The sequence below is a fragment of the Kogia breviceps genome, chromosome 3, assembly GCF_026419965.1.
Source record: "Kogia breviceps isolate mKogBre1 chromosome 3, mKogBre1 haplotype 1, whole genome shotgun sequence".
Lineage (NCBI taxonomy): Eukaryota > Metazoa > Chordata > Mammalia > Artiodactyla > Physeteridae > Kogia > Kogia breviceps.
In genome coordinates this window covers 40,092,288-40,111,940 of record NC_081312.1, presented here as the reverse complement: position 1 = coordinate 40,111,940, position 19,653 = coordinate 40,092,288, and the positions used below count along the sequence as shown (strand labels likewise).

Genomic DNA, 19,653 nt, shown 5'->3' with positions numbered 1-19,653 from the left:
AGTGAGAGCCTCCCTAAATGCATGGATCCCAGCAGATGCTTCCTCTGGTTGCTTCCCAGTTGGGTTTCTTCAGCATGACTTAGTGTTTGTCAAGTCATCAATGAGACTAGGTCTTAAGCAGCACAGATAGTGGAGTCGTAGGCAGGAGGTGATCTTCTGCCTCGTTGCTTCATCGCTGCTTTGTAAAGGGCATTTGGTCAATGTGAAAGGTTTCCAGCTTGATGGCATTCATGCTATAGGAGTAAAATTCAGCTGGAGTCATTGGTTTTTGTAGCCCATGTTTATTATTTGTGGCAGGTTCCAACACTACTGCAGTCTTTTTCAAGCCTAGCCCTTAAAAAGCATAGCTGCCACCTGCTTTAGCCCAGACACTGGCCCTGTAATTATGGCAGAGGCCGATAGTGAATGACCGTGTGTATTCATAGGACTAAGGCCCTGTTCTCAGCTGTGGGTGACCTGCAGATAGGGTGAAGGGAAGCTTCCTAACTAGCCTTGGCTTTTTGTACCAGCACTTGATCCTGAAAGCAGCCTCAGCACCTGAGGAACATCCCCCTTTGCACTCACAACACCCTGCCTCACACCTAACTCTTCAACTGTTCATTCACCTTGATTCCTGCCCCCTCCATCCCACTCCATCCTGACTCATGCTTCCTCATCCTTCAAGGCTGGTGAATCGGCTCCTCTTCAAAGCTTTCCCCCAACCCCACCCCAGCCTCCAGGCTGCTCTGGTGTCCCTGCTCTCTTTCTGCATGATGCCCCCTGTGCCCCTCTGCTGTGCTTAGCACACTGGGCTGATGTGCTCCAGCTGCAGGAGTTTCCTGAGAGCAGGCCTGGGCTCTCGTTCATTTTATGATACTTGGCCCCCACCCAGGGCTTGGCATAGTGTGTGCTCAGTAAACGTGTATTCCTCCTTGTTGAGACCCTTAAAACAAGCATAAAAGGTCTCTGAGGGGACTTCTCTGGTGGTGCAGTGGTTAGGTCATGGGTTCAAGTCCTGGTCCAGGAAGATCCCACATGCCACGGAGCAACTAGGTCCGTGCACCACTCTAGAGCACATGAGCCACAACTAGTGAGCCCGCACACTAGAGCCCGTGCTCCACAACAAGAGAAGCCACCACGATGAGGAGCCCACGTGCAGCAAGGAGGACCCAACACAGCCAAAAATAAATAAATGAATAGAGTGGTATTAAAAAAAAAAAAAAAAGTCTTTGAAAGACTCAGTAGACTCTATGAAGCCTGTGTACCAGGACTCAGACCCTCTCCTCTCAGTGGAGCCCTGGGACCCAAACCACAGCCTGCTGAGTCTCATTTTGGATGTGATTCCAATAAGCCTGATGGCCTGGTTATATCAGGCATCAGAATGGCTATTAAGGGAGAGGCTGGTTATTAGGGGCCCTGAATAATGGGCAGCCAGGGATGTGAAGACCCTCTTTCTGTAGCTGCTTTCCTAATCTCACCTCCCAATACTCTAAGACAGCCTCACAATTGCACTTTTCTAGTCTCTCATCTTTCAAATGAAAATTAGGGAAATATGGAGGAAGCCATATGTGACTTTGCTTTATTTCTAATTATAAGAATAATGCATACTCATCATAGAAACCTTCAGAGGGAATTTCCTGGCGGTCCAGTCATTAGAACTCCACGCTTTCACTGACGAGGGCCCGGGTTCAGTCTCTCTCTGGTCGGGGAACTAAGATCCTACAAGCTGCACCGTGTGGCCAAAAACATTTTTTTTAATAAAAAAAATTTTTTTTTAAAAAAGAAACCTTCAGGGGCTTCCCTGGTGGCTCAGTGGTTGAGAGTCCGCCTGCTGATGCAGGGGACACGGGTTCGTGCCCCGGTCCGGGAAGATCCCACATGCCGCGGAGCGGCTGGGCCCGTGAGCCATGGCCGTTGAGCCTGTGCGTCCAGAGCCTGTGCTCCGCAACAGGAGAGGCCACAGCAGTGAGAGGCCCACGTACCTGGAAAAAAAAAAAAAAAAAAAAAAAGAAACCTTCAGAGATACTGAAAAGTATAAAGAAGAGATAAATGACATACAAGATCTCACAACTGAAAGCTGACTTGTCATACATAGGTATTTTTTTGTCTTTTCTGTACATTTCTGCATCTTTGGCTATAACTGAAATAATTCTGCACATTCATGGGTATGATCTTTTTTTTTTTCTAACTGAAAACATGTTCACCATTACAGCCACGACCAGCAGCCACTACTGTTTATTGCACACTTTCTAGAAGCCCCACCTGAGGACATGTTTAATGGAAGTTTATTGCTGAGGATGGCTTCTCACTCATCCCACTATGAGTGAATCTTTGCTAAAAGCTGGATATTTTTGTCATTTATCTCCACCTCTACAAAAGAAATCGTGGAGAAATTGCTACCAAATTTGAACTGCCGTGGCAGCAGACATTTTAAAATAGAGTGAACAGAATTGTATGTAAACAGAAGGTCTCTTCACAGCAAACACATTTTGCTAGCTGATAAACATGCTTTTATTTTTCCACCTTGTGGCATTATTGTAGGTCTTTGGTAAGATGGATTATTACTTTTCATTAAAGTGTCCTTGTATCTCCTGGCTCTTTCTCCCTTCCTGCTTGCTTAAAGAGTTGTGTGTAGCCCAGGGGCTGGGAGGTGTACCCTCTGTTCTAGGTGGTGCCAGACAGGAAGTTAGAAATGAGACTCTGGGTGAAAAAAAACACATATTTTCGCAGTTCTGACGCTTACGACCTCTTGCTGTGCATGCCAGGAACCCGTGCATTACCTGAGAATCTGCCGCCAGGGCAGGTGGTGGGGCTGAGACAGAAGAGCATGACTGAGGAGGGAAGGCAGTATGTCCTTCCCCAGATCTGGAATTTAGCCCAGTGTCTGGCTTTTCAGACTTGAGATTATGAGAATTATTTTAGGGGGGAACTGGGAATGGACTCAATTTCCCTTGGAATGCCCTCATCTTGATGCCTACTGTCTTAGACGTTCTTGCTAACCCCCACTGATTTCCAGCAGCCGAAGGAGTAGCCACTTACCTACTGACCCAGTTCTAGTAACCAGGTATTTCGAGCTAGTGGAATTTATGCACCTGCCGGCCCCAGCCATGCAAAGGTGAACAGGCCAGATGACAAAAATATATCAGATGGACCTTCTTGCTGAGGGATGGTTTGAGGCGGCTTTACCACCTGGGGATTCATCCAGGCCCCCGAGGCCCCTCCAAATAAACACAGCGTCCGGCATAACAATTTATCATGCAGATGCAGCTCTTAGACCCGTCTCTATCACATGCTTACCCTCTGCCCCGCCCACTGCGAACCTGCTTCTTCCACCCGAGCCCTCCTCATACAGAAAAGAGGGAACCCCATGGCTCATCCAAGCTCATCCCACCCAACTCGGCCTCTCCCCCTGGTCAGTCACACTCACATGAAGGCCGTTAGCTTAGTCAGACGGCTGGATACATTTAGTATCCTGTTGGCTTATATTGGTCAACCTGAAGAGTTGTTTCAGTGATGTTTGGTTTTGGGTTTTGTGTGCGTGAGTCTTGCCATTCCATCTTCGCTCTTAACTTCTTGCTTCTCAGTGGCAGAAAGAGATGTTTCATAGACCCAGAGGATTTTTTTTTTTCCCTTCTACTTAAGGTTTGTCTTAAAATTGGGAACAGAAGAAGGTCATAAGTTGTAGTGTCTTCTGATTGGGAAGGGCCTGATGAAACCATGATTAAACCAGTGATGGATCAGGAGGTGAATCGCAGCATAGACACAATCTCTGTCCACCGTTCAGCTGTGAATGCATTGGCAATGCCAAGCAGAGCTGGCAGCAGCTGAAACCACAAATAAGGATGGCTTCTGTGTGCATGTACACATACTTTGTGAATTGGTAAAATACCAGTTTCCTTACAAAATGACCTCCCACCCTCCCACTCCCCAAAAGGACGACCACTGGCCCTGATGGCACTCATTTGGAAGGTCTCAGCTCCCACATCACTTGCTCAGAGAGACCTCCCCTGACCCCCCCCCCCAAGCAGATGACACAATGTCATTGCTTCCTCCACTTTTCCTTCACAGCACTTGCCAGAATTTGTAAATTTGTCTGTTTATGTGACTTTGTGGCTTTTTTATTATTTTTTTTAAACATCTTTATTGGAGTATAACTGTTTTACAATGGTGTGTTAGTTTCTGCTTTACAAAAATGTGGATCAGTTATACATATACATATGTTCCCATATCTCTTCCCTCTTGCGTCACCCTCCCTCCCACCCTCCCTATCCCACCCCTCTAGGTGGTCACAAAGCACAGAGGTGATCTCCCTGTGCTATGCGTCAGCTTCCCACTAGTTGTGGCTTTTTTAAAGTAATGTGTATCCCCCACACTAGACTCTCTATGGATAGAGACTGTGTCTGTTTTGTGCCTGTTTTACTCTCTTTTGGGTCCCCATCACCTAATTCAGCACTGGCTAACTTGGAACTCCATAAGTGCTAATGAGAGAGAACGAGGAAGTCCATTGATCTCAGAGGTTCCTGAAGCAAAGCGTTTTATGCTGTCCATCTTGGAGAATCACTTGTTAATGGAGACTTGTACACTTCTTCCATTAAGCAGTGTTACTTTCCATAGCACTTTATTCATAACACTTGCACAGTACTTAGTACGTTGACTGCAACAGTGACTTGTAAGAGCCCATTTCACCTGCTGGGTTAGAGTTCCTTCCAGATGGAGACAGCATCTCACTTGACTTTAAATTCCCTTTTCTGATTCAGGAACCTTCTGAGGGGCCAGATGGAATTTCTAACATTGAGGCAACTCTGAGGCTGTCATTAGACTGTTGTCTGGCTGATTTGTCAATATGTTTTCCTTTCTCTGTGATTATTCTCCGCCCAGGTGTGAGGACCTATCAGATGTCCCTTACTTGCTGTTATTCACGCTACATGTTCCAGACAAAAAGGCATGCACTTTTTGATTTATGCTTCTCTCTTCCAGTTTCTAAAACTCAATGATTCTGGTAGAGATAGCATCATCATCCTCACCTTACTAATGTTGAACATCCAAAAAAAAAGTTAAATTCAAGGTTACATAGTGTTTAAAGTGCAGAACTAAAACTAGAACCAAAGCTTTCTCTACTTTTTATTTAATGCAGAAATTCAAGGTTGTGTGGAATTACTTAAAGGAGATCCCGGTGTTACTAGCACCACCTAGCCCCCATCCCCACCATCCCAAGGATTCAATCCACCAGACCCTCCTGCTTTGCCCTGACCCCGCTGTCAGGATGTTCCACTGAGTACCTCCATTTAACAACCTCTTCTCCCCACGCCAGAGCCCAAGGTCATGTGATGCTGACTGAATTCTAGGCTAATGGCTACACCACATTGGATCCTCTTTTGTGTTTGAACCCAGGATCGTCTGTTTTTTGTGATGGAGTTTGTGAACGGGGGCGACTTGATGTTTCATATTCAGAAGTCACGTCGTTTTGATGAGGCACGAGCTCGTTTCTATGCTGCAGAAATCATTTCGGCGCTTATGTTCCTACACGACAAAGGAATCATCTATAGGTGAGTTTTGGTTGCTGGTAACCCCTCTCATAATTCATCCCTCGTTCATTCCCCTGTTCAACCCATCGTTCCATTTCTCATGATGAACAATTGAAATGTGTTTGGAATTTAATTCACAAAGCTTTGTGTGTCCGTTAGAATAAATGCATAACACGGCGATTAACAATGCCTGCAAACTAAAACTCTCCCCCGTGTGGTATTCGTAAAATAGGCTTGAGAGTCTCAGAAGAGACTGTTCATGAACTTGTTCAGCCGGAGTTTTCTAAGGCCAAACCCTGCAAAGGGCTGAACACGTTGCTGCTCTCTTTCTTCTGTTTTAACCATGAGAGTGATTCGTTCCGTTTTCAGAATCCATGCCTAAACTGCAGAGCATGGATGCGTCTTGCCCTGAATTGCTGTGATTAGGAATCACAGTCCGATGAGCTTGCGGCTTACCAGTCCAGGAGCCAAGAGGTGACCTGTTGATGAGCAGTGTCCTCCTGCTCGATGGTACCTATCACTTGAAGCCCCCTCCCAAATATTGTTTGATTCCATTTCATGACACACAATCGTTTGATCGTAATATATCATACTTTAAATGGGCTTGAAATCTGGTTGATGTTGTTAGATCTCAGAGCTCAGGGAGATCAAATTAAACTTTAGTCAGACACAGAGCTGAGTAAGGTGGGAAATGTAATAGTGAGTGTTAGATACTTTTTTGTTTGTTTGTTTGTTTGTTTTTGTGGTTCGCGGGCCTCTCACTGTTGTGGCCTCTCCCGTTGCGGAGCACAGGCTCCGGACGCGCAGGCTCAGCGGCCATGGCTCACGGGCCCAGCCGTTCCGCGGCACGTGGGATCTTCCCAGACCAGGGCACGAACCCGTGTCCCCTGCATCGGCAGGCAGATTCTCAACCACTGCACAACCAGGGAAGCCCGATAATTTTTTTTCTTAAATTTCCCTTTTTTCCCCTGTTGACAATGTCATCCTGCTCTTTACTTCACATTATGACTTAGTTGTCACATATACTCCTTTTTTTTTCCCCTCTTGAGAAGCAATTGTTTCTTTCCCTTGAGAAAAATTCTGTCTCATATTAGGCACATGAATGTTGAAGTAAAGAATGTCCTGATTGTTTATTAGCTTGCCAAAGTCTGTTCCTTTCGTGAGCTCATGACAGCATGAACATCATTATTAAAGTGTGAGAGAGCTTTAAAAACTGAATATTCTGAAGTACCCTGGGAGAAAAAAGTAGGAAAAGAGAAATGAAACCAGCAAAGAATGCAGTAGGACTGGTCGATGGTACCAGAAAGAAGTGGAAAAACAAGAAGGTAGAGCAGGCACTGTGCAGAAATGTTTTCTAGTGAATTTGCAGTGCAGAGCATGAAACCTCAAGTAGACACAGCTCTTCTGTCACAGCCCCCGCTGTGAAGTAGAAGAGGGGGTACAGCACGGGGAGCCAGGCTGGATAACCAGCAGTGGGGCAGTCCTTTGAAGGTCATAAGGAATCTCCGCTCATTCCTAAGTCGTGAGGCGACCCCAGGTCACTTTGGAAGGCCTGTGCTTTGAGCTTTCTCGAGCAGGACATGATGTTCTCCTGGCGGCTCCAGCAGGGCATTTCTCCTGTCTCAGGCCTCCGCCCAGCGCATGATTGGTGGTGTTTGATGACATGATCTCTGGTGGTGGGGGGAGTTCTAGGTCCTTCCTGGTGGTGGTATCGGACTCTGGGCTGTGTGTTCCACATTTGTTCTCCTCTCCTTGCTTTAGCTACCCATCTCTGCTCTGTTTAGCCCAGGGAGAGCCTTCCCCACATTTAATTTTTAAGAACAATCACTTCCCTACTTGACAGGGACTTGTGTTGTAAATTTAAAAAGATTAACAATGGCAACAAGAGCTAAACGGAGTACCTGTTAACAGGCCTAGTACTTGACCTGAATTTCTCCCTTAATCCTCCCAACAATGGTATTATATAACAATAATATTACTTGTGTTACTTAGATGAATTACTAATCTTCAAATGAGTTAATAACCAGACTATTAACTGGTAGTGAAGCCAGAATTCAAATTATGTTTTTAACCACTGGGCTATACTGTCTCCTCAGGAGAGACTTGAGGGCTTAGAGTACAACCTTAAAGTAAATTGTCATGTAAACCCATTGAAGAGTGGGTTTCTTACTCCCCTCTTGGTGATAGGGTGACTTTGATTTGTGAAAATGAGGCAGAGTGGGTGTCTTAGTCCATTCAGGCTGCTGTAACAAAATAGCACAGATTAGGTGGCTTATAAACCACAGAAACTTATTTCTCATAGTTCTGGAGACTAGAAGTCCAAGATCAAAGAACCAGCATGGTCATGTTTGGTGAGGGCCCTCTTCCTGGCTCCTAGCTGGTACCTTCTCACTGTGACCTCACGTGGTGGAAGGCGCCAGGGATCTCTTTGGAACCCCTTTTATAAGGCACTAACCCTATTCATCAGGGCTCCACCCTCATGGCCTAAGCACCCCTCAAAGGCCCTACCTACTAATACCATCACCCTTTGAGGGTTAGGATTTCAACATAATATGGGGGAGGGAGGACACAAACATTCAGACTAGCAGTGGGGAAAAGCAGTAAGGCCTAAATCGTTTTCTCGAATACTCGGGCTTTTCATAAGCACTGTATTACCTTGATGTGAGGCACGTACTAGATGACCTGTGTGGGATGTGACTGCCTCTCCATCTCCCTGTTTCATTTGTCTTGAAATATGGAGGATGAACATTGTAGCCTGATGTGGTTTCTGGTGAAGCAGTATCAACCCACATCTTGAGAAATTTTATTTCAGTTCTTGATATGGCGGTTCAAATCTGAGAATTTAATTCACTCTTTGACTTGAATTCCACGTGCAGGCTCTAACTGATATGGTTGACTTTGAAGGGAACACATTTAATTAGGATAGATTCCAATGCTATTTTTATCCTGTGGATTTATTTCATGGGATAATTTAATTCCATTCAGGGTACTGGCCTGAGAGCAGAGTCTTAAGGACAAGCCTTTGAAAACCAAGTCCTTGTAATTCACAGAGAGCAAAGGGTATATTTGGGTCACAGAGGGTGTGAATTTGATCCAGAGAGCACAGTGAGAAATGTGGGAGCATAGGACAGCTTTGTTTATCATACATGTCCTGGGATGGCCTTTATCAGAGCTAAAAAGATGAATGATGCCTAAATGATGCCTCTGATCTCTCCAGATAGAGCTGTTGTTGTTTGGCTGTTTTGTGCTTTTGCTTTTTTCTGGGGGAGGTGTTTTCTTTTGCAGCAAGTTACAAAGATGGTACCATTTGCAAGTCATCATCAAATGGGACTTTAGAAGGTAGTGCCTTATGCCTTTCTTCTCTCTCTCAGCGGACTGTGCCTTGTGTGAGAGGAGACAGGCCAGTTACATTCAAGAGCTTTTCCGCTTGTGTTCTGACCCTGATTCTCAGATGTGCTCACTTGCGTTCCATGGAGGAACAGAAGCCCAGCTCTTGGGAGTTACAACAAGAAAAGAAAAGAGTCTGCCCCTTTGCCTTTGGTTGGAAGGTCTGGAGCTTTGCTGTGGCCCACAGACCAAGAAAAGAGAGGGCTGCGAAATAAGCAGTCAACCAGTTGCTTTGCTGAGGGAAAAAAAAGACTATTCATTCCTTTGTCTGGGGCTTATTGGCTGACTGGAATCCCAGACAGTGCTCATGAATAATTTACATGGGCACTGACTTTTTTTCCAGAGTCAAGCCCTACAGAAATGGGGAAAACAAAGAGGCACGCATCCCATTTACCTGCCTGCCAGCATTATGGGCACCGTTTTCTATCGTGTTTCATAAACTGTGTTAGAGGAGAACTCAGACATCATTTGACGCGTCAACCCCTAACTCCCAAAACCAGCCAGCACACGTTGGATTTGCTGTTGCTGACAAAGCATGGAATGTATCTAAAATAGGTTGAGTGAGGAAGAATTTATAGAAGAGCCCAGTTTAAGTTTTGATTCCTCCTTCCCAGGTTATACTTGAACACAGCACATTTCAACGTACACTTTTCAACTCATGCATCTGACTGCTTTGTGCCCTGTGCAGTTCTCGTCATGTGAGCTGCATGGATATCAATGGTAATTTACCATCCCATCACCCAGATGAGGAACTGGCCACAGAGGCTGACTGCCAGACCTGACATATTGTTTTGTACTCATATACTTATACAGTACATTAACTTTTAAAGAAAATCACTTTGATTTCTCCCCAAATTAGAGAACAATCACTACCTAATTTGACTTTTTTTTCCCCACAAATTCAGAATTTGGAAAGATTAGCGACCTCCCTGCCAGATGAGATCTATCAATCTAGTCTCTGAGCACAGCTGTGAGACATTGTATCTGCATGAATACGCCAACCCCTATATCATCTGACTCTTGTTTCTCAAAGATACCATAAGGGACCATCAGGTTCCTTGCTGACTCCACATACCTGTGTGATCTGAAGTTAGCTGAGTACCATTTTGCTCAGAGAGGCCATGCTGAGAGAGGCCACCTCTGTGAGCATTGCTTTCATGTTTAAGAATTCACAAGTCAGGACTTCCCTGGTGGTCCAGTGGTTAAGACTTTGCTTTCCAACACAGGGGGTGAGGGTTTGACCCCTGGTCAGGGAGCAAAGATCCCAGATACCTCACAGCCAGAAAACCAAAACATAAAACAGAAGCAATATTGTAACAAATTCAATAAAGACTTTAAAAATGGTCCACATCAAAACAAAATCTTAAAAAAGAAAATTCACAAGTCATCTGTTTCCAAGTTAACTTGTGTGTTGGGTCCATGGTGAATATCATATGCTTGAGTCATTGTTCTCTGATATCTAGCTCTTCCCCCTCTTGAAAATTGTGGCAACACCTGTCTGCTTCCCATTTCCTGGGACCTTTCTTACTCCTAAGTATTTATCAGCAGAGTTTCAGAGTCCCCAGATGTCTTTCATTTGAGCCTGGAATTCTGGACTCCTATGTACAGTGGAATTTGATTCTATATTTATATTTCTTCTACTCACTCTCATGAGAAAGGTGGTCTTTTTAGATAAAGTTGAAAGTCAAATTTAGGAGCTCTGTTTTCCCTTTGCCATGTGATAACGTCATTCTTTCTACTCCAAGAAGTAGGTCTACTCTTTCTTGATCAGCGTGCTACAAAGACAGCCACAAATTGTCTTGTTTTTATCTTCATATAGTCCTTGTTTTTTCAGGAGGTGCTAGCCATGGGATTTTCAATACATTAGTAACTTTCACTTCGGATTTTGGCTGTGAGCTCTTACTCAGGATTATTACTGGAGCTCCAAACATTTTAGTCATATTCCTGCCTTCTCTCTTCTTAGATTGTCATGCATGTTCTGCCAGATGATGGGCTCATTCAGTGCCTGCTCGTCCGTCACCAGAAAGTGACTTCAATCCCTAACTCCTGAGATCTTTTTTCAAAGGTGTGATGGGGAGCTCTGAGGATTTCCAGCTTACTAAAATCGCTTGACATGTCCCCCAGATGAAACTCATCAGCCCCTATTCTCCTCCCTTGCACAGGCTTTGGGGACGTTTGACAAGAATTTATTGAGCATTGACTCTCTGCCAAGGATATGGATACAGTGATGAGCAAAAACAAAAGTGCTCCCTTGTGGAGAGTATGGTCTAGTGAGGGAGAAAGACATCAATCACATAACCATACTAATAGAAAATCACGACTGTGACCAGTGCTGTGAAGAAGAGGAATGCATTGCACTGAATGAGAACCTCTCATAGGGTGATTCAATCTGGTCAAGGAAAGGTGGAAGATTTTCCTAAGGAAGTGACTCATGAGCTGAGGTAACTAGTAAAGAATGAAGGAAAGAGCATTCAAGACAGAAGAAATAGCGAATGCAAGTGCCCAGTGTCAGGAGGGAGCATGGCAAGCTCAAGGGCTTTTAGAGAAAGAAGTCCAGTGTGGTTGGAATTTAGGAGGCATATCTTCCCACAATTGACATCTCAATATCCTAATGTGCTCACTGTCCTCTGATGACTTTGAGATTTTTTAGGTACTCCTTATAAATAATTTATTTAAAAGTTGGGTAAGGCTAGTCATGTTGTCAGTCCCTGGAGGAGCCATTCACTCACAGTGAGTTTCTTGTGTCCAAATCTATGTGTTTGTATTCAAAAATGGAATTATAAAGTGTCAGAACCAAATGAGACCTACAAGATTACTTAGTGCCGAGTTCCCGGTTACAGATGAAAGAATTCAAGTCTGAAACATCCAAATAAGAAATTGCTTCTCAGAATGGATGTTTTCTTAGGATGGCTCACTTGCAGCTTGTTTTTCACCTCCAGAAAAAAATATTGCCATTAGAAAATTTAGTTTCAGTCTTCAGCGTACTGCTGACCTGATGGGCTAATAAGCAAGACATTCGGAAGCATGTCATATTGTTCACTCCATATCAGTGAGGGAAATGCAGTTGAGCTCAGAACATAATTACTGAGCTCCCACCTGTGTTAGGGGGTATAGATACAAAATGAGTAGATGTGTTGTCTGCCCTCTGAGGTTCTTTCTGTGGGGTGGGAGAGATGGCCCGTAAATAATAGCAAATGGGCTCCAAAACTGGAGTATGCCCAGGGCATTATGAGAGCACAGAGAATGGCCACTTAGCTTAAGATGGAGATTTAGGCAAACTTCCTATAGGAGGTGATGGCTGAGCTGAGTGTGGAAAGTTAAAAGCTGAATAAAATTAAGTAGGGTGTTTAGGTACGGTGCAAACTTGAACAAAAGCTGAGAAGTGTGAAAGTCCCTGGTGAATCTGTGGGTGGAGAGGAAAACTAATAGAATTTTGGTAGTACTAGAGCCTGAAGATTGAAGTATGGTGGAAGATAAGGCCAGAGAGGTTGACAGAAATGAAGTTATGCAAGGCTTAACATTCTCAAGAAGTTTGAATTCTGTATCACTTAGGATTTGGCACCATTGCCTGTCACAGGAAATATAAAATGACAGTGGCTTATACTAAATAGAAATGTATTTCTCTTCCCTGTAAAGAATCTGGAGGTAGGGTGTCCAGCTCTGCCATTAAAGCTCCATGGAGTCCTCAGGGACGCAGATTTCTATCTTTTCTATTCTGCCATCTTCAAGGTCACCTCATGGTCTAAGATGGTTGCTGCAGCTCCAGAAGTCATCTCTGTATTCCAGTTCCAGGCAGTAAGAAGGGCAAAGGGCACTCCTTCCAGCTGAGTCAGCTCTCTTTAAGGATCCTTCCTGAACTTCCATACAATACTTACCATGGAATTGTCCAGAACTTGGTCACATGGCTGTACCTAGCTTCAGTGAAGGCTAGGAAATTACTACGTGGCTATGTTCTAACTAGACATTGAGTTTCTCTTATTAAGGAAAAAGAAGGAGAATAGTTATTTGATAGAAAACCTGCACTGTCAGGTACAAATTTCATACCAGGAAATTTGGCTTTATGTAGCAGGTAAAGGAGAGTCTTTGAAGAATTTTCAGCAAGTTGCATGACATGAGTGAGTGGATTTATATTTTACATGTATTTGGCAGGGGTGGGGGAAGTGTGTGGACATATGCATGTGGGCGGCAGGGGAAGGTTCAGTTTGTGGCTGTTACGGTGCTCTGGGTAAGAAGATAATGAGGCTCTGAACCAAGATATTGATGATAGGGCTGAGGAGAAGGGCATACATTTATGAGATACCAGCAAGTAGAACAGACAGGGCTTGGTGACTAGGTGGACCCAGGGCATGAATGAGAAACCTGGGGTCACTCCTAGGTGTTTAGTTAGAAGTTTGAATAGATGATGGATGGTACCGTTAGCTAGGAGAGACCATGAGCCTAGGAAGAGATCTCAGCAGAAGGTTAAGATGAGAACTAGAAACATAAGATGTCAGGTACGTGAGACACATTCCAGTGGAAATGCTAAATGGGCAGATGGGTTTGAGTCTGAAGCCCAGTGAAGGTGGGCAGGAACTAAATATTTGGAAGTCATCAGGACAAAGCTGTTAGTTCAGATCGTAGGACTGGGTGAGATCATCCAACAACAGTGTCTTAAATGGAACAGGGAGCCAAAGACAGAACCCTAGGGAATCAGGCCCCATTAGAAAGCTGCCTAAATTTGGCTCTGTGGTTAAACAAAATACTGATAGACTGCATCATTTAGCGTAAGTGTCCCTAAAGTACAATTCCCGTTTAAATATAATGCTACAGAAAAATAGAAAAGCATCACTTATTTTAAAGTAAGTTTGAGAGGCAGCATATATTCTTTGAACTGGAAGAATGCTGGGCATGGTTTTCAGAATGTCATAGGTGCTAGTCCCAGCCCTGCTTCATGCTGGTCCTGAGGATGTGGGTGGCTTGCTGAACACTCTGAGCCTGTTTGCCCTTCTGTCCAATGGGGAACCATTGACATAGCTTTCCTGTAGGGTGTTGATGAAGCTCCAGTCAGGTGGAGATGGAAATGTGAAAGCTTTTTGAAACATGCCACGTCGATAGAGATTATTCTTTGCATACATGCTATCAGCAGATTTGCACTTTCTCTGTAGCATAGGCTTGAGGCTGAAATTTTGCTCATGATGCGTCCTCAAAAATAGAGAATTCTTCACAGAAATTGGAGGTGTGGCTTGTACAAATCAACCCTCTGAAGACCAATCTTGTTTGGAGGCGTCAAATAATCCTTCATTAAATTATTTTTCTTTGTAGTTCTTGTAGCTGGGAATTTCACCACACCACTGTTGATGTCATCTGTGATGTTGTGAGGGGGGCAGCCATCAATATTGCAGCCCACAGATGGGCAGTCGCCAGGATCTCTTTAATGGTTCCAAAGCGTTCTCTAGCTAAAGATGGATGCCACATCTGTCATGCAATGTTGACAATCTCATCAAAAGTGATGCTCCCACTCTGTTGGATGTCTTTCTGCTTCTTTCTGTCTCTTGGTGATTCCTTGAGGGCTTTGATGACCAGAGGCAGAGGCAGAAGGTACCATCTTAATCTGGGCCTGTCTGTTCTGAATGGTCAGTTTCACTGTAATCCTCAGACCCTTCCAATCACCAGTTGCCTTGGTGATGTCATTACCAACCTTTTTTGGAGACAGACCCACGGGGCCGATCTTGGGGACCAGAGCAGATGTGGCACCAAATTCCCCATCAATGCACTTCAGGTATACGACTTTGATCTCATTGAGGTCGAACTTATGCAGCATGGTGGAGGCCGCTGGTGTCAGATGAACTGGGATTCGGGATGAATGAAGAAAGTTGCACCCTGGCCTCCTCTGAGCCAAAAGCTGAAAGGGGACCAATCTTTTTACAGTAAACTAAATCTGATTATGCTTTCCTTTCAAGCCAAATAATTTTCTTCACATTTTAGCCATATCTTGATATCATGTATAGTTAATATAGTTACCATGTACTTATCATAAGTCCTTAAGATAGTTTCCTTGGGAAGCCCTGGAGCATAGGGGACAGATTGTATAACTTGAAGACTAGGCTGTTGCATTTTGTTTAAATGTCACCTGCCTCTCTAATGTATGGGGGAAACAGTAGAACTCATTTTGAGTTTACTTTTTCTGGTATTGAAGCAAATTTTTTTGCTGTTCATTTTAAGGGGAGATTCAAGAACATTTTTGGACCATCACTGGAGTAAATATCCTTGTACATTTCTCCAAGGATCCAGATTAATGACAGAAAGAAATTTCAGCCCTGAAACACTTTGATTGTTTCTGTACTTCACTTATTAGATCAGAATACTGATCCTGGCATATATCATCAGTGTTTGACCTTTGCATGAACAAAGGCTGTGGTTATTTGGGACTAATTGATATATGTGTTAATTGATTCCACTTGCTAATGAAATCAGACCACCAGTCTTGCTGTATTCCCTACCAAATTGATCCAGCAATCTACTGCTTCATTATAATTAAACACAATCTTGGATTCATTTGCTAAGCTCTAAAAATATAATTGTTGATCTTTAGGTACCAGATGAACACTGCCATTTGTAAAAAGTGATTCAGTTGTACAGTTAAACAAATGCCTATGAAATGCCTACTTAATGCAAAGCTTTATGTCACACCCTCAGAGACTAAAAGAAGAATAAAGGAAGGCCCCGTCCTCTAGCTTGGGTTACTTATTCATTCCTCTCACACTTAGGTGTTGAGTACACATCGTGGACCAGGCACTGTTCAAAGCTCTGGAAATAAAGCTGACAAAACCACCTACCCTCCAGGAGCTTAAATTCTAGCACAGTTAGTCAGACAAGCAAAAAGGAAGTATATTGAGTGTCAGGGTGATAAACTCTGTGGAGAAAAAGCTATATCAGGGAAGATAAAGTTTGAGGAGAATGGTTTTACTGTTTACACAGAGGATTAAGAAAGGCTTCTCTTGTAAGGGCTCTTTGAGCAGATGAGCAGAGACCTAAGGACGCGAGGAAACCGGCTCTCTATGAATAATGGGGGGAAAAGCATTCTGGGTGGAAGGAACGGCAGGGACACTGTGGGAGGGGCATGTGCTCTGCGAGGTCAAGGATGGCTGGACAGAGAGGTCTGGGGCGGAGTGGAGGAGATGATCCAAGCTCTCTCCCTGATTCTACCACACAGAATAATAGCCATGTGTGCTGAGCATTTATCTCACGAGGACAAACACCTCTGTAAGGAGTTGTACCTATTTAATTTTGCCTTCTTATGACATCTCTCCGAGGAAATGGTGTCATCCTTCTTTTACACATAAGGAAACTTGAGGCTCTGGGAAGTAACTTGCTCAAGGTCATGCAGCCTGTGGTGGAACTCTATCATCCCACCTCAGGTTTGAATCCATGAAGGTGCCGGTTCCTCCATCCTCCAGGCCTTGGAACATGCATTTCCCTTTGCCTGGAATGCTTCTCCCTCTCTCTGCCAAGGGAACGCCTGCTGACCCCTGCAGTCTCTGCTTAGTTGTCACCTCTAATGGGAAATTCTCCTGGACCCCCTTGCCCCCCACCTCTATCTGGGTTGGGTGCCCACCCTCTCTGCTCTCACAGTAATACCCTTCCCTCAGCATCCTTCCTGGCCTATGCTTCTCTGCGTATGGGCCACCTTGTGAGAGCATGGACCATGCCTCTTTAACCCAGTATCTATCGCCACTATTATACTGGTCCAAACCCATGATTTGCTGAGAAATCAAGGTAGTATTTTTTGGTTTTTGTTTTTTTTAAAATAAATGAATGCCTTTTGACCTACTGAAAAGAATGTTTGAGCATCCATAATAGTATTTTTCAAATGATCGTTTTAATTCTTATGGATTTTAAAATCTTGGATTTTCATTTTGATGATAACATACATCTTTCACTCACTATAAAGATAAAATTTCTTCCTTGCGATTGTAATTCTCAAGTGAAAGATATTTCATAGGGAAAGATATGTATATCAGTGTTTCTTCACATATTATTTCAAAAGGATCTGTACAGTACTTGGGTTTGAGAAACAGTGGTGGTCTCTGCCATGACACTTCTACACTGGATGACTTAGATCCATAGAATTTGTAGAAAATTTAAGTTGTGTACTTTTCTGCTTTAGGTGATGCTAATTCCTCTCAGATTTACATCAGGTCTGTCTGCTATGTTCAGAGGACTTCAACAGTAATCTGTTCCATTTTTTTATGCCCTTCTGCTAAAAGGAAAGGTAAAAACTTCTTCAAGATCATTTTTAGAAACCGGACATTGTTTTGTAGGTTCCTTAAACCAATCATGTATATTTTACATGTATGACTATGTTAGAAATCCTGGTGATTTCACTTTTTTTACACTTACGTGTAAGTTATCGAATACCATCAATACCCTAAAATTATTAAGGGGCTGTACAAAGCTATTTTTCTCATAAAGATGCGTATATACAGCCTTGGGTATACGGGTATACATTCGTTAGTGAGAGCAGTGATTTTCCCCTGTGTTTTTTATTTTTAAAATAAAATTGATTCTTCTCTAATTACAAAAGTAACATATAGTAACTGTTGAAAATTTAAAATTAAATAACATATAACCCTACCACTGAAAGATAATCATTTTCTTCGGATATATTTCCTTAGAGTTTTAAAATGTATTTACTTTAAAAAAAGAAACAAAACTGAGGTCATACTGTATATACATTTTTAACCTGATTTTTTTTTCACTTAATTTGTCATGACCATTTTCCCCTATGATGAAAGTCATTTACATTCTCTTTTAAACCTAATATTACATGATACAGAGTGGTCTACCATATGGACCTACTTAATTTATAGTACATTTAAGTTGATTTATTAATAATGATGAATTTATTATATCCTTGTACACATCTATTTGGATCAGTCTTTGATTCTTTTCCTGGAACAGATTCCTGGAGGTATTACAGCTGAGTCAAAAGGAATGCGTTTTGTTATAACTTTTTCCCTGGGGTTTGAGGGACCTGGGTTCCAGTTCTGCCTTGCCACTTCTCAGCTGTGGAATTTTGAGCAAGTTACATAACCGCTATAAGCCTCAGTTTCTTCATTGATAAAATGCAGATCCTAGAAATGCACACCTGAGTGGTGCATGTGAGGCCTTTAGCCCAGAGCCTGGTATGTAGTATGTGCTCAGTAATGTTCACTTTTTGAGCATTCTTTGGAAAAATGCATCAAAGCACATGTTTTAATGATGAGTATTTGTGTTACCCAGTGGGTTGTATTTGTCTTTCCACTTCACTCCACCACCCACCCCCATAGATCTTAAGTGTACAATTTGATAGGTTTTGATGAGTGTACACAATATGTAATCATTTTTCTAAATAACAGATAGAACGTTTCCATCATCCCAGAAAGTTTCCTTGTGCTCCTTTCAGTTAATCCCTAATCACCCCTATAGGCAACCAGTGTTGATTCTATATAGATAGTATAGGATGTGAATATCCATATTAGGATCCTGAAAATAAAACCCCTTCTCAGTAACGTCCTTCTGAGTATAAGAGGATGTGGTTCTTTAAGGTGACTTTGTGAGTGCAGCGATGGTCATGGTTCAGAAGAAACCCCCCAGAAGAAGACCTCATTCCTTGTCAGCTTTACTCTCTGTAGAGAAAATAGTTCAAGAGGATAAACATCAGCACATCAACAGTGGTTGTCTGAGTATCTGAGGGAATGTAGGTGGGTTTTATTTTCCTTTTAATGCTTTTCAAATGTTCTACATTGAACAAACATTGTCTTTCTAATCATTAAAAATATTATTTTCAAAAGGGAATCTCAAATATCATATTGAATACACCCCAATATGAGTTTTTCAACATGATTATATCAAAAATAGGTACCTTGCTGCTGCTGTACCAGTTAAGTTCCTTCAAGCCTTGGCCTTCAGGCTGTGATCACTCCTTGTCTGTGAGTCATCATTCTAGTCTACTCAGGCTTCCATAGTGATCACCATAGACTGGATGACTTAAACAACAGAAATTTATGTCTATACTTGTAGAATCTGGGAAGTCCAAGAGCAAGATGCTGGCCATTTTGGTATCCGGTGTGGCCTGTCTTCCTGGTTTTCAGACAGCCACATTCTTGCTGTAACTTCACATCCCTGGTGGAGAAGAGACAAGAAGCAAGCTCTCTAATGTCTCTTCTTATAAGGGCACAAATCCCATCATGGGGGACCCACCCTCATGACCTTATCTAACCTGAATTACTTCCCAGAGGCCCCATCTCCAAATATGGGGTGGTCAGGGTTTCAACATATGAATTTGGGAGGTATGCAACCATTCAGTCCATCGCAGTGGTTCATTCGTACATTTATTCAATTTTCAACGTTTTCTATTATGTGAAGCAAGGTGCTTTGCAACTACTTGGTAGTACAAAATCTACCTGGAAATAATTTCAGCCCTGAGGAGAATAGTACCTGCTGGAGTTGAACGCACCATGGATTGACACGAGAGAACAGCTGAGGATTAGATGAGGGCATTGTCATTCTTTTGGCTCACTGAGCCATGTATGTTAGTCTTGGAGGGTATGTTTTCCAATTGCGTTGAGACCAAATCCTCCTCCTGGATCCCAGTACTCAAGCCTGGCAGGAGAAATAGCTAAGCGGAACATGGTATTACTGTTTGCCTTTTGATAAAGTCTGCCTGAAGGTGGAATTTTTTTTTCCATTGTCTTGCAAATGTCAAATTTTACTTATCAGCAAACTTCCTAAGAAGAAATAT

At 43.1% G+C, this 19,653-nt stretch overlaps 1 protein-coding gene and 1 pseudogene across 1 annotated transcript in view; one reads left to right on the top strand and one right to left on the bottom strand.

The window, feature by feature from the left end:
* The window catches only part of PRKCH (protein kinase C eta), a 227,196-nt gene that overhangs the window by 156,290 nt on the left and 51,253 nt on the right, over positions 1-19,653 (top strand). The window contains exon 10 of the mRNA XM_059059661.2: positions 5,371-5,525. Within this exon, the coding sequence (XP_058915644.1) occupies positions 5,371-5,525 (155 nt within the window). The remainder of the gene's footprint in view (positions 1-5,370; positions 5,526-19,653) is intronic.
* On the bottom strand, positions 14,092-14,706 carry LOC131752045 (large ribosomal subunit protein uL11-like; annotated as a pseudogene).